This window comes from Tupaia chinensis, unplaced genomic scaffold (assembly GCF_000334495.1).
Source record: "Tupaia chinensis unplaced genomic scaffold, TupChi_1.0 Scaffold000216_1, whole genome shotgun sequence".
In the NCBI taxonomy this organism is placed as follows: domain Eukaryota; kingdom Metazoa; phylum Chordata; class Mammalia; order Scandentia; family Tupaiidae; genus Tupaia; species Tupaia belangeri.
This window is the reverse complement of record NW_006159691.1, coordinates 2,304,203-2,320,276: the sequence shown is the minus strand read 5'-3', so window position 1 is coordinate 2,320,276 and position 16,074 is coordinate 2,304,203. Positions and strand designations below refer to the sequence as shown.

General features: G+C 43.5%; 1 protein-coding gene across 1 annotated transcript in view; it reads right to left on the bottom strand.

The window, feature by feature from the left end:
• The window catches only part of PTPRT (protein tyrosine phosphatase receptor type T), a 1,472,724-nt gene that overhangs the window by 729,410 nt on the left and 727,240 nt on the right, over window positions 1–16,074 (bottom strand). Inside the window, exon 7 of the mRNA XM_006147596.1 lies at window positions 14,798–14,972. Coding sequence (XP_006147658.1) covers window positions 14,798–14,972 — 175 coding nt within the window. The remainder of the gene's footprint in view (window positions 1–14,797; window positions 14,973–16,074) is intronic.

Here is a 16,074-nt window from a genome sequence, read left to right as displayed (position 1 = left end):
TACCTCTTACTCCCTCTTCACCCATCTCCAGTTGGAACCACTGGACTCCAACAGGAGGTGAGCTGACTTGGGCTGAGAGGTGAAGTGCTGGGTGAGTCTGGACACAAGGACAGCCCTGTGGCCAGCTGGGCAGCTCAGACTATATGCCTAGACACCCTATGTCATGTACCAGGTCTCATCTAACAGAACGATCACCACTCCTAGTGTAAGAGTCACTCCTTTGGATTGGGTTCTCAATTCACCATATCTGGACAAATTCCCTCTGAGTTTCTGAGTTGCATGGATCATAGCCAAGGCCATCCCCAAACCCTTTCCTTAACATAAACACATAATTTCTGTCCTCACACGTTCTGAAATTTATAGACTCTATGTTCATAGGTAATGGTTAAGGAGAGACATTTTTTTTAAATCTTTTAAAAATTGAACATTCTAACAAAAAAACATAATTGTCCAATTCTGGATTATACATAAGTTGGATCTTTTAGCCCAAAATCAGTGGGAGAAAAAGAGGTATCTTATCATCTGTTTTTAGGTAGGCTAGATTTTGTTCAAGAGGCTAAACCCAGGGAGGCTGCAAATTGATCCAACTTGCATTAATTAAAATAATACTAGCTGTTGTAACAAATAAACACCAAAACATGGTAGTTTAACACAATAATAGTTTATCATTGCTTAAATAACACCAGTTTAGCATACAAGTTTCCTTCCCAAGGTGATTCAGGGGCCCAGGCTTATTCAGTATTCAATATTGCCACCTCCTAGGAGCTTAGAGTTGTCTACATATAGTCATCCAAAGAGGGAAGAGAGAATGTGGAGTGTCACCAGCTACTTTTCAAACTCTTTGAAAGAATGTGCAGCAGCTTATGTGAGAATAACACAGGCTGGGAAATGAAGTCTATGGTTGGGCAGATGCTTCTCCGTAACACGTTTGCTCAGTAGAAGAGGAGGTATTCGTGTTTGGTGGGCACTTGGCCTTATGGGCCTGAGAGCTAGCAAGAGTTTCTCCTAGCACTAGGGAGTTAGTCTGAATTTTCCTTTACTGGGTCTCCATAGATATTCAGTGAGAAAGTGGGTCATAAGTCAGAGTGAACTAGAATTCAAACATCAAATGCTCAGACAGGGAACCTGGGGCACGTCTTCATAGTCACATAACCAGCTAGTCTCTCCTATTTCTACCATATCTCATGACCCTGGCTGAAGCCCACAGGATAGCTGATGAACATTCGGGCATCACAAATAAAGAAGCTTCCCCATGGGCAAAGGTCTATACCAGGGTCTCAACCTCAGCACGAATGGCCTTTGGGGCTGGACCATTCTTTGCTGCAAATGTAGGATGTTTAGCAGCATCTCTGGCTTCTACTCACCAAATGCCAATATCCACCCTTCCCAATCATAACAATCAAAATTGCTTCTAGATATTGCATTCCCTGGTAGATCAGTCAGTCTGAAGGAGGAGCTATTGATCTCAGCAGTGGCTGCTGTTTCAGAGATGAACAGGCTCCAGCGAAGGGGTAAAGCAATGACCTAGAGCCTCCTTGTATATCTGGAGCCCACAGTTTAACAAAGTGTAGCTATGCCTGACACAGGTCCTCAGAAACAATATTCCAAGTGTTTGTGCCACAGAATAAAACACTGTGGAAAGTTAGTATAACAAGGATCGCACAATAATCTCATTTCCGGTAAGAAGAGGACAGCCTCGGGCGATGTGACTCTATAAAAGCTGTGCAATCGTACTTCAGAACCCTCACCTGCAGTCCAGGATCGTGGTGAAGGATAAACATAACCACCTGGAAGGGCAGCCAGTGCAGTGTCTGGCAGGCACTAAATGGTCTGCAAACGATAGCTAATCACAGACTTCACAGGGCTTTCTGGAGTCTGGATCATTCTTGCATTTGAACACAGGAGGGTAATGTTCCAAGTGAAGGAGGATTTAATGCAATTGCCATTTGATTTAATTTCTAAATGCGTTAAAAGTGTTACTGCAACACATCAGCATGCAGCTGATGAAATAGTCAAAATAATTCAAGGAAACCAATACTTGTCAGGTTTTATTTATCCACATTTACACTTTTTTAAAAATAAGCTGGTCTTTGTGCCCATATAGAATACAATACACATAGATATCTCCTGGTTAGCCTCCCCCCACACATATGCTCAAGTGAAGTTTCCCACTTTTCTCCCATCTGTCACTTTTCTCTTCCTGTGAAAACTGATAGTGATGTTACCTGAGAGTGAAGGAGTCAGAGGCCAAGGTTGCTAGGTGCAAATGTGGGGACAACAGAGACTGACAACTGACCAAGGCAGGCATTTTGTGTTTGTAGGATTACCATATTCAGGACCCCTCCCCCAATCTGGGGGAGCTGGCATTTTTACCCCATATTATAATTAGGGAATCAAAAAATTATGCGGCTATTAAAAATTCACATAGTAAATACAGGGCAGAACCAGGATCTGAACCCAAGACCTCTAATTTGTGATCTTTGTGTTTTCAACAATAACACTCATAGTAAAATATGATGTGTTTTAATGACCCATTAATAAAATTTTGGTTGGCTAATGTCAAAAATTAAGAACCTGAGCACCAGAAGATTTACCTACAGAGAATGATTGCAGAGAAAATGAAGATGCTGAGGTTTCTCTGCTCTGAAATAAGGTCTTTCATGAATGCCAAAAATTTCGGGCTTGAAATTGCTTTTTTTTTTGGCAGGGAGGAAGAAAAGGAGAAGGAGGTAGGTTAAGTCTGACATAAAATGATCAATTTTAGATAAAATTTGAATATATAGACTCCAGGATGCAGAACTCCTGAAGGAATGGGAAGCACTTACCAGGAGGCAAGCCTTCCTGGTCATTGAAGAAGCCCATAAGTGTTTGAAACCACCATCCAAATGGCCACATGGTTGACTGGGTAAGAAGCACAGCTTGGCAGGTCAACCAATTCACCAAAGCTGGACAAAGGGAGGCTATATAGGAACACAGGGAATTACAGAGCCTACCGCAGTTAGGAAGAAATAGGTGAAAGGAAATGAACTTTAAGAAAAATTAACAAAAGAGGCACCTGTAATGGAGATTGAACTTGCTCAGAGGTAAGAGGAAAACCAGGAGCTCAAATAAGAGCCTCATGAAGTTAGGTCTAGATAACTCCACTCCTCATGGGATACAGTAGATGTCTAGGGGCTTTCCATATGGGTATGCCAGGTACTGTGCTAGTGCTGAGGATCCAACCGGAAACAAGACTTACAGAGCGCATTCCTTTGGGGACCTTGTTTGTGTTTTGGTAGGGAAGATAGGTGATACACAAATATTGGGCTGTTGGAAAAAGTCATGAAATACTTTCCTTTGTTTTTCTATGCAAAAATGCATCATGAATTTTCTGACTATCCAACAGCTGTAAATGTCAATGTCAGGTAGTGGTAAGACCTAGAAAGAAAGCCAAAGCATAGTATAAATATACAGAGTTACAAATCATAGGTCGGGAGTGGGGATGCATAGTATTTTAGATAAGGAGACCTAGGAAAGCCTCTTTGAGAAGTTAATGTCTGAGCAAAGACCAGAATGAGCAGAGACCAGACTGAACAAAACAAGCCACATACCAATCTTGAATAAAAGTCTTTCAGGCTACGAGAGAATAGCAAGAGCAAAGGTCCTGAGGTCACAATGAACTAGGTGTGGTTTAATGAAGAGGAAATGGACCACTGTGGCTAGAGAAGAGAACGAAAGGACAAATAAAGAAGTGGGGGTCAGGGATCAAGAGATAGAGAGGGGCCAGAGTTAGAGGCCGTGATAAGAAGTTTAGATTTTATTCTTAGTATTATAGATTTTGAGCTGGAAAATGTCATGATTTAACTCATTTTCAAACTAACACTCAGGTTGCTACAGTGAATATACCTTGGTTAAGCAAGAGCAGAGCAGGGAGAAAGCTGGAATTCAATTGTAAAGAGAGAGAGGTTTGGCCTCACACAGTGATCACAGAAAAGTATGGCCTATGGCTTTTGCCTGTTTATGTAAATACAGTTTTATTGGCACAGTCACACTCATTCACTTACATTTTTTTTAAGGTTTTTGCCATAGGGTGCATGTGCTCACCAGGGAGAGATAGTAAGAGAGAAAGTAAAAAGTCACACCCTCCCACCCCAGGGAGGATGGGCAGGTCATAATCCCTTCTCCTCAATTCCCCTCTTAGGATTTTGGGCATGCATGTACATGCATCCAGTGTGATTTTCAAGCTGCTGAGTCCAGGACTCAAACTGGGGTCAGTTTTGTGGGAATCCAGTGTTTTAACCACCATGCCACCTGAGAACCCCAACTTACATATTTTCTATGGTTGGTTATGCTGCAACAATAGAGTTGAGTAGTTGCAAGAGATATTGCTTGTAAGGCTGAGAATACTGACTCTCAGGCCCTGTACAGGAAAAGTGTTCCAACCCTGGTCTATCATGTTGACAACTGAGGTGATAGAACATGGCAGGTTCTGGAAAGACTTAAGAGGGAGAGTTTATAGGGCAGAGTCCAGATCCAGTCCAGCTATTTTATCCCAAGCCTGTTCTCCAACATTGAATGAGATAGCCCCCCGGCTTCTCTCCATCTGAGGAGTGACAGAGAGTTGGAATGGAGGCTCCTGAGTCTGTATATGAAGTCAGCCCAGGCAGTGCTCCAGTGGCTGTCCAAAACATAATGCCTAGCATGGCTATCTGCTGTGCCTCTTCTCCTGACCTGTCTTTGGCCTCCATGGCTGCTTTCACTGATGAGGCAAGAGCCAGCAGCTTTGGTCATCTCTGAAGGGCTCAGATACTGCAGGATCCTGATATCAGAAGCTCCTATACCCCATTCCCACCTTTTAGGCCTTATTTCAGTGAGTGTCATATCTAAATCTCAATAGCTATGGACTTCTTCAAGGCCTCTGGAGGTCATTTGTGTCATGAGCAACAGGACAGTAATGCAGAAAATCAACACCTGCAGGAGCAGCCCTTAACCAATGACTGGAGAGGGTTAGGGTCCAAGTACTCCAACTCCCTCGGGAATTCTACATTGAATCCTAGAGTTCTTTAGTAGGACTGAGTTCCAGATGTCCATGACGGTTACCTGCTTGAAAATGCCCCCTTTATAAATTGCCCTTCCTTCCCTGTCTACTTCTCTACATCCCAAATAAACCACTTGTACTACGTCCCCTATACTAGGTCTGCTTCTGGGGGCCCCAAGTTCATATGACTCTATCTTCATTCCTCTTCTTGGAAGAAGAATCCTTAACCCCTTTATCCCATTATTAGGAAAATCCCACTGCATGGGCAATTCATTTACTTTATTTAACACATACTTTAGGATACATATACCAGACACTGTTTTAAGAACTCCTGCATCTGCTGTTGCATTTAATCTTTACGATCCCTCTGAGGGACGTGATCCTAAGTCCCCATTCCCGGATGAGCCCTGAAAGGTTAACATCAAGTTCAAGGTCACAGAACTGGGACCAGATGGGGCTGGGTTTCAAACCAGGCCTTTGATCACAGCCAACTGCCTGACAATAGATTCCCTCTGGGCACAGGCAGGGCTAGAGAAAGGAAGAACAGTTGGGTGTAGAGACTGGCCTCATGAACCATGGATGGATGGGAGCAAACATTAGAGACTCCTGAATCCTATGGAATAAGATTCCAGCTCCTATTCTGGTACAAAGACTCTGCAAATGATACCTGTTTACATTCCCATCCCTGAACTTGTTAGGCTCTCATATCTCAAAACTAACCCAGGCTGTCCATGCTCATGAGCCTGCTAGGGCACAAGACCCAGTATAGATGGGACCACTCTGAGAAGCCTTCCAAGGCTTTCCTACACTGCACTGGTCATCCTATCCTCTGTTATTTTCTCAGCTCATACCCAGCTGAAGGATCTACCATAATGGATTTTCGAAGAAACACAGTAGAGAAGAGAGCATGAGCTGAGGCATAAGCAGGACTAGCTTTGCCATTAAACACGGCTGACCTTGGAAAAGTTCCTTGAACTTGATGTCCTCAACCATAATAGAGGGATGCTGGTGGCACCTACATGATAGGATTATGGTCAGGATTAGCAAGGTAGCCTACCACATACTACATGGTCATAGGTTGCAGGTTTAGATGATTCTTCTCACTAAACTGTGAGCTTATCACAGTCTCAGATGCATAGTTGGACCTAGAACAGTCCTAGTGCTTCAGGGAAAAGGCTGGATAAAAAGCCAATAAAAAATGATGAGGAAGTTCATCTTATGTAGGAGAACTTCTTGCATTCTATGAGGGCCTCATTCATAACCGGCTTATTCCTTATGGGATATATTAGCTAGATGAATATGTACTTATAATCTTTCAAGCAAGTACATGGTGTATAGTCTAAGTAGAATGTCAAGCAAGCAAAAGAGAGAGGCAGGGAAGGAGAAAATACCCTATGGGACATGGTCATGCCACAATCCCTTCTCCATCTCATTGGGATTTGGGTCAGGTATACACACATGCCCAGGGCATTTTTCAAGATGCTAGGGCCAAGATTTGAACTGATGTTGGCCATGGGGGATCCAGCTCCCTTACCCACTAGGCTTTGGGGCCAACCCAGCTGTTGTGTTCTAAGGGCACACTGTCTGCTGTTGAGCATGGCTAATTTTGCTTACTCTCTTATCTGATTCTTGTAGTGAATCAAGTTTTTAGCCTCTAGTTTAAAGATGGAATGACTTCAATAGGTGACTTATTTCTGTATTCATTTGCTTAATCAAGTTTTACCGAGTCCAACTATGCATCTGAGACTGTGATAAGCTCACAGTTTAGTGAGAAGAATCATCTAAACCTGCAACCTATGACCAAAAACTTGATTAAGCAAATGAATACAGGAATAAGTCACCTATTGAAGTCATTCCATCTTTAAACTAGAGGCTAAAAACTTGAATCACTACAAGAATCAGATAAGGGAGTGAGCAAAATTAGCCATGCTCAACAGCAGATAATGTGCCCTTAGAACACAACAGCTGGGTTGGCCCCAAAGCCTAGTGGTTAAGGGAGCTGGATCCCCCATGGCCAACATCAGTTCAAATATTGGCCCTAGCATCTTGAAAAATGCCCTGGGCATGTGTGTATACCTGACCCAAATCCCAATGAGATGGAGAAGGGATTGTGGCATGACCATGTCCCATAGGGTATCTTCTCCTTCCCTGCCTCTCTCTTTGTCTCCCTGTCTTTCTCTAGTGAACACATGCGCCCATAGGCAGTTATAAAAGAAGAAATAAACAAGAATGGGACAGCCAAACCAGCCCACTGGGATTACCCCAGAACACAGGCTCAGTGTGGCCAAAACTGAGACAACTTTAAGGAACTTTTAAATGTTGAAACAAAATATTAGAGAAAGAGAGAAAAAAAGATAGCACAAGCAGGCGAAGCATTTTCGCAACTGACTTCACCAGTGGGCTGGATTTAATGACCTCAGTCCCATTTCAGAAAAAGGACAGCTTAAGATGATTGAAACTTTAACTTTCATAGTACAATGTACATGCCCAAAATCCCAGGAGGAAAATGGAGGAGAAGGTATTGCAGTGTGGACATCCTCCTAAGGGGTGACTTCTCACTTTCCCTCACTTTCCCTCACTTTCCCTCCATCTCTCTCTGGCGAGTACATGCATACTATGGTTAAAAAAAAAAAAAAAACTTAAAAATAAAAAAAAAAGCCACCAATTACAAACATTCAGATATTAGAAAACTTTCATCAGGATGCATCTGCTTAGCTTTGGTGAAGGACACTTACACCCTTCAGTCAAGCCAAAACACCTTGAAATTGAAAACACGCAGAAAACCAGAAACAGGGGGAAGAGAATAAGTACATTTATGAGCACTGGTCTGGAACGGGTAGGTTGAGGGGCTGGACTGTCAATTGAGCGAAACCTCAATTACAGAGTAATCTAATGTATACCCAGGAACATTATCGCAGCTCAATAAACAGCCCTTCAGAATTAGGTAATTCCAATTTGCTTTCATTTCAGTCTGTGTGTTGCCCAGAGAATTTGATATCACCTACACTCAAATTAGGTAGCACCATCCAAAGCACTGATCTTTTCCATCCCAGGAAAGCACATGATCTGCAAGCCAGCCAGCTATGGACACTCCTGTTTGGGGAAAGACAGAGACCTGTTTGGGCCTCTACAGCTCAACTCAGCATGGGCAATTGCAGCAGAAGCCATTACAGAGGCCTCCAGCTCCCTTACCCTTAGGCCCTGAGGTGCTCTGGGCCAACCACAGCATGGCCTGAGTTCCAAATAAACAATGTCAGAAGATGGGACAGGCCATTGTGACAGGTGACTGAGGACAAGCAGGACCAGCTACTTTTCCTTTGTCCCCAGGTTCCCGGCTAAGCTTTCCTGACTCATCAGTGGTAGACATAGGATGGGACCCAGGGAATTCTGATCTGTGCAAACCTCATACTCAAATGTGCTTAAGCTCACACTTTCCTATTTCTTCCCTCCTTTCCCCTATCACTCTGTAAGGAGAGAGTACCAGACTCCACTTGTCAGAGGCCTTCCATACTTTCTCTGGGATCGCAAAGGTACTAATCAAACGTGCCCTGGTCAGGTGTTCTGTCCCCACCCAGAGTCCTTCACCCCCTTATTCCTTTACCTGGTAAATCCCACCACAGAGGCAATTCATTTACTTTATTTAACAGACACTTTAGGAGACACTGTTCTAAGAGCTCCTACGTCTGCTAATTGCAGTTAATCCTCACAATGCCCTCTGAGGAAACTCATGCTAGATAAGTTCCTAGATAAGCTCTGAGGGGCTTATATCACATTCAAGGTCACAAAGCTGGAACCAGGTGAAGCCAGGATTTAAACCAAGGATCCTGAGTTCAGAGTTCTCTCCTGTTGCTGAATCAGAACCAAACAGAGGAATTGATCACAGCTTCACTCCTGGGACAGCACTAGGCCCTAAAGACCTTTGTTGTTTTGTTTTCCAGAGTTCCTCCTCTCCTAAAGAAGGAAGGTTAATATTTTTCTCTTGGTTTATTTTACAAGTGCACATACTCCAGTACTAAAGCACCCTGACTTTGCAAAGGCAGAGGGCTCTTAAGAGGTAAGTGAGTCACTGTTCAGAGGCAGTTTCCCCCCAAACACACTAATTTGCACCTTCAAATAGAGTCCTAGGCACACACTCAAAGGTGACTGCCTCTCCTTCTGGGTGTCCCAGCATTTCATTTTCTTGTTTTGCTGGAATAGTGCTGACTCTTTAGCACTGTGTGTGTGTGTGTGTGTGTGTGTGTGTGTGTGTGTCCCACTGGGATTACCCCAGAACACAGGCTCAGTGTGGCCAAAACTGAGACAACTTTAAGGAACTTTTAAATGTTGAAACAAAATATTAGAGAAAGAGAGAAAAAAAGATAGCACAAGCAGGCGAAGCATTTTCGCAACTGACTTCACCAGTGGGCTGGATTTAATGACCTCAGTCCCATTTCAGAAAAAGGACAGCTTAAGATGATTGAAACTTTAACTTTCATAGTACAATGTACATGCCCAAAATCCCAGGAGGAAAATGGAGGAGAAGGTATTGCAGTGTGGACATCCTCCTAAGGGGTGACTTCTCACTTTCCCTCACTTTCCCTCACTTTCCCTCCATCTCTCTCTGGCGAGTACATGCATACTATGGTTAAAAAAAAAAAAAAAACTTAAAAATAAAAAAAAAAGCCACCAATTACAAACATTCAGATATTAGAAAACTTTCATCAGGATGCATCTGCTTAGCTTTGGTGAAGGACACTTACACCCTTCAGTCAAGCCAAAACACCTTGAAATTGAAAACACGCAGAAAACCAGAAACAGGGGGAAGAGAATAAGTACATTTATGAGCACTGGTCTGGAACGGGTAGGTTGAGGGGCTGGACTGTCAATTGAGCGAAACCTCAATTACAGAGTAATCTAATGTATACCCAGGAACATTATCGCAGCTCAATAAACAGCCCTTCAGAATTAGGTAATTCCAATTTGCTTTCATTTCAGTCTGTGTGTTGCCCAGAGAATTTGATATCACCTACACTCAAATTAGGTAGCACCATCCAAAGCACTGATCTTTTCCATCCCAGGAAAGCACATGATCTGCAAGCCAGCCAGCTATGGACACTCCTGTTTGGGGAAAGACAGAGACCTGTTTGGGCCTCTACAGCTCAACTCAGCATGGGCAATTGCAGCAGAAGCCATTACAGAGGCCTCCAGCTCCCTTACCCTTAGGCCCTGAGGTGCTCTGGGCCAACCACAGCATGGCCTGAGTTCCAAATAAACAATGTCAGAAGATGGGACAGGCCATTGTGACAGGTGACTGAGGACAAGCAGGACCAGCTACTTTTCCTTTGTCCCCAGGTTCCCGGCTAAGCTTTCCTGACTCATCAGTGGTAGACATAGGATGGGACCCAGGGAATTCTGATCTGTGCAAACCTCATACTCAAATGTGCTTAAGCTCACACTTTCCTATTTCTTCCCTCCTTTCCCCTATCACTCTGTAAGGAGAGAGTACCAGACTCCACTTGTCAGAGGCCTTCCATACTTTCTCTGGGATCGCAAAGGTACTAATCAAACGTGCCCTGGTCAGGTGTTCTGTCCCCACCCAGAGTCCTTCACCCCCTTATTCCTTTACCTGGTAAATCCCACCACAGAGGCAATTCATTTACTTTATTTAACAGACACTTTAGGAGACACTGTTCTAAGAGCTCCTACGTCTGCTAATTGCAGTTAATCCTCACAATGCCCTCTGAGGAAACTCATGCTAGATAAGTTCCTAGATAAGCTCTGAGGGGCTTATATCACATTCAAGGTCACAAAGCTGGAACCAGGTGAAGCCAGGATTTAAACCAAGGATCCTGAGTTCAGAGTTCTCTCCTGTTGCTGAATCAGAACCAAACAGAGGAATTGATCACAGCTTCACTCCTGGGACAGCACTAGGCCCTAAAGACCTTTGTTGTTTTGTTTTCCAGAGTTCCTCCTCTCCTAAAGAAGGAAGGTTAATATTTTTCTCTTGGTTTATTTTACAAGTGCACATACTCCAGTACTAAAGCACCCTGACTTTGCAAAGGCAGAGGGCTCTTAAGAGGTAAGTGAGTCACTGTTCAGAGGCAGTTTCCCCCCAAACACACTAATTTGCACCTTCAAATAGAGTCCTAGGCACACACTCAAAGGTGACTGCCTCTCCTTCTGGGTGTCCCAGCATTTCATTTTCTTGTTTTGCTGGAATAGTGCTGACTCTTTAGCACTGTGTGTGTGTGTGTGTGTGTGTGTGTGTGTGTGTACAGATGTATGTGTAAGGAAGGCTAAAAAATGTTCTAGGCAGGGGGGACCAGCAGTTGGCGTAATGGCTAGGTCACTGGACTTCCATGTAGTCGACTGCAGTTTGAGTCCCAGACCCAGTGCCTTAAACTCACGCTGGGCTCCTGTGCATGAGTGCCCAAGATCCCAAGAGGAGAATGGAGGAGAAGGGACCATGGTGTGGCCATCCTCCCTGAGGGGGTGATTTCTCACTTTCTGTCTCTCTGTCTCTTTCTTTCTGGCGAGCACACGTGCCCTATAGCAAAAACCTCTCAAAAAAATTGTTTTTCTAGACTGGGAGTGGGAGAGGGCAGGCATGAGTGAATGTGGTGAGTTAGCCAGACAGGCACAGGGACTCATCTCGAGCCTTAACTGCTTGCTGGCTCTCCAAGCACTGTTCACAGCATTGTGATCCCAGCTGCCAACAAGGCTATGATTCTCCAGCCCTCGGGGTACGGCTGAAATAGAGTAAAGCAGATCCAGGCAGGACTTTGCTCTAACCCTTAGGGCTTCCTTTGGTTTCTCAGCTTGGCTATTTCAGTTCTCTCAGCCATAAAATGAGTTAAAATAAAACCAAGCTGCAGAGCTGCAATTAGGATAAAATAAGGTAACATATGTGAAGGGACTTCTTTACATTCAAGGGACTTAACTCCTAGCTTACTACCCACTGAATATTAAAACAAGGGGAAATGGGCAATTAAAAAAAAAGTGATATCCCATGCCAAAAATACGGATGAATTTCACCAAGGTGTAACGAAATGGAGAGCATCAACCCTCCACTGGCCACTGTGAAGAAGACCTGGTTCTGCCCAGTGCAGCTTTAACCTGGAGTGGCCGGGGCTGCCGATGAAGACTTCGGAGCAGCAGTGGCTGCCAGATGACACTGACCTACTTGGCTGGTGCACACAGGGCTGGGCAGGAGGCAGCGCTAGCCCAGAATGCAAAGCCAGCACCGGACAAATCATGGCAACTCCTCTAAGTAAAGGCAATGAAAATTCATGTCATTCTCTGCCCCAATAGCCTCTGGGTCTGGATTTTCAGCATTCCCCATCCTACAACTGAAGGTAGGACACAGGGAAAGAATAAAGCAAGCATTTTCTGGTGCATAAAAAGTTCTGGTGGTACATGAGCTCCCATAGTCATTCACCCTATCCTCTCATCGCTGACTTTGGGCCAGGCATGTGGAAAGTGCGGGCCAGACCATGCAGGGCATGAGAGAACACAATGCATTCTCTCACGTGGCTCCCAACCCAGCGTGGAGGCCAGCCACAAAAGATGTATAATGAGTGTTCCAGGGGGACAGCTCTGTAAATTACACATTCACTGAGTACTGAAAGGGCCTACAAAGGCCACTGTGTCCCAGAGTTAATCTAATGGCACCAAAAAAAAAAAAAAAATGCAAAGATATGAGGCTAATGTGATCAAAATGATGCTTATTTTATATATTAATGGCCTTCAATGTAAACAATTCAAAGATCTTTTTTTATTAGTTGTTTTGCTCATGACCGCCTAATTTGTTGGTTTTCAGCCTAAGTATCCTAGCATTATGGTGTTAAAATTAACTCCTGTTGAGGTCAATAAACCATTCACTCGTCCATTTTTCCACAAATGTTTTAAGGCTGAGACTTAAAAAATGATCATGCAGGACCAGTCACACCCTGGATAATGCACATGGCCCCACATACTCAGAACCTATGACAGGCCCCATGCCAAATGTGGAAACTTAGAACCAAGCAGATGATGTCCCTTTTCTGACAGAGCTTCTATCCTAAAAGGGGAGATGAAAAAGTCACCAAGTTGGGCAGGTGGCATGGAGGTTAAAATGCTGGATCCCACATGGTCATCTATGTGGTCCGAGTCCTGGACCTGGCAGTTTGAAAATCATGACTGGCACGTGGGGTGTGCATGTGGGCCCAAACTCTCAAGAGGAGAGGGAAGGAGAAGGGACGACAGAGTGGCCATCACTCTGGAAGGTGATTTATCACTCCCTTCCCCCTCTCGCTGTCTCTCTCTGGCAAGTACCTGTGTTCTATGGCAAAATTAAAAGTAAATAAATAAATAAAAGATAAAGGAAAACTCACCAAGTTAACAAACAGGAAAACCAACATTTTGAGGTGTGGTGAGAGGTAGACACGGTGATGTGACAAAATGTGACTACTAGGAGGAGAGGTGGAAGACGGGGTCAGGGATGTTCTCTGGGAAAAAATGACATGATGACACTTACACTGAGACCTGAATAATGACATATCACCAGCCATGCCAATGTCGTCCACCTAGAGTCAAGAGAACCCAGGGCAGAGTCCCAGACTGTAGACCCCACTCTGACCCAGGTTACCAGGTATGGGTGTGTGTGGGAGGGTGTCAGCAAACAGAGATCAAGGTTTTCACACCAATTTAACTTAGGCCCAGGAAACCAACTCAGGAGCCTTCCGAAGGACGATCAATGATTTTTCCCTTCAAACACACCAGGTATCATTCTATTGATGGGATAATAGGAACTGCTACATTATTTTATTCACTAAATTATGCTGTATTAAATTTTTTGTCGGTGAACATAATGTTAGTAAAACGAGTACATCCATACACTGCTGTTATGAGTGTAAATCGTCAAACTGCTTTTTTGCAAAAGCAATCTTGCAACACAAAGAAAAATCTATAAAGATGCTCATATTCTTTGGCCTACCAACTCTACCTCTAGGGAATTTATCCTAAGGAAATAATATGACTCAATAGGATAAAAATGTTCCCTTTGGAAAAACTCAATTGAGGTGTTAATTGTTACACACATAAAAGAAAAATCAAAAACAAAAACATCTGGAATTACCTACATGACTGCATACAGAAGGTATTTTTTAAAATAGGAAAATTCAATTGAAATAGTATACGACCATTAAGCATGATAACAAAGATGACATCAAGTTTCAAAAATAAATGGGTTATTCAGCTTCTTGGAAGAAGCAGAAAAGGAAACAACATGCATATTTTAATAGAAAGAATGTAAACAATACCTCAAGGTGATGAAGAAAATTGAAAAGAATTGAATAAAGGCCACTGGAGTGGGAGATTGTTTATTTCAAAAGTCCTTGCAAAATATTGTCATTATACTGTATTGAGTTTTCAATTAAAAATCTCTCAGAAACAATAGCATGAGAATACAACAATAGAACACCACCAAAGCACAAGAATATTTGTTCACTGTAACATTAAATATAAAATAAGGCAAAATATGGAGATGCTTTCTGAGTTATATACCTTGCAGTCTTCTTGGTAATGAATTCTATATGCAAAACTCAATTTTGAATAATGATGCATAATTTTCTAACAGTTTGGTCTTTTGAGGGGCTATGTGGTAAGGAAGGAAGGGGCGACTACCTCCCATGTCTCATTCTACTGAATGTGGAAGAGAAACAGCCAATGACAAAAGGGGCTTTGACTCCTCCCAGTACCGCCAGGCTGTGTAGGGACAGGAGGAAGACCAGTAATTGAGCCAGGACGGATGGGAACACTCACCTTTCACAATCAGTTCTGCGTAGTTGGAGACACCAGACCCACCATCAGAACGGATCACACAGCGGTACTTGCTGACACTGCGCTGGGCAGTGTCTGCCACGCTGACAGTGGCCGAGAAGCGCCTGTGGTTGACCACCCGGGTGACCATGAGGGCTGTGTCCCTGCCATTCCATTGCTGCAGAACAGAAGAAGAGGGAAAGAAGAAATCATTCATAGACTCCCGGACAACTGTAGCACAAAGGTGTCATGAACACCCGCACGCTTGGGGCCAGGGTGTCCCATGAATAAGAGGGGGGCCGGTTTGTGCTAATTAGCTGATTCAAGAGTAAACTTTGCTAGTAATTTGATTCAAGAAAGTGGGTGCTTCGTGGTGAGGAGGGTAAAGGTCCTTCCCAAACACCTTGGCTAAACCCACATTTGGAGTCAGCTCATATCCCATTTACCTTCTACCTTCCTATTTTCCTGTACCCCTTAAATACAACCCACAGTGCTCCCAGAAAATCAGACTTGGGTAAATAAGTGAATCTCCAGCCCATGTGGAGCCAGATGACCCCCAGCCCAATTTGGTAGACATTTCTAGTATCGAGGTGGTAAATACACAAGAATTTTTCTTTTGCTTGTCAAGTTTTAGGTGTGCTATTCTAATTCTGAATGAGATAATTTCACAGATGGCAAGTTATGATAACCAGTCAGAAACAGGTATACGAATGTAGGTTGAAAAAATATTATTAAGCACCTTGAATGTGCCAGATCCTGAGCTGTGTATTTTTGTATAAATCTCCTTTTGAATCTTCACAAACTTGTTTGAAGTGTGTATTATTAATGTTCTTCTCAGAAGAATTCAAATGTCAAAGAGGTTAAATAAAAATGTAAGCGAATAAGTCCTTTATCCAGGTTTGCAACTTCAAGTCAAGTATTCTTTTTTACTAAGACCTTACCTTCACTGCCTACCTTAATTTAAAAAATATAAAAGTCTCCCAAGGTGAAATTGAGTGTCTTAATTGTGCGGTTGGATTTAAGAAAACTTTGTGATTTCCATGCCCTGAGTCTTCCCAGATGCCATCATGATTTCTGGCCAAAAAAGTAAACAGTTTTACCACGGGCACGACCTTTAATCCCTGTCATTTTCCAATGCCCCCATCAGTGATACATCAGAATAGGGACACGGAGTGGGGAGTGGGCAGAGCCTCTGTACTCAGCTGCATGGCAGCAAATGAGGTGGGACCATGCATGGCAGCAAATGAGGTGGGACCAACGGGGGTGGGGGGTGGGGGAGG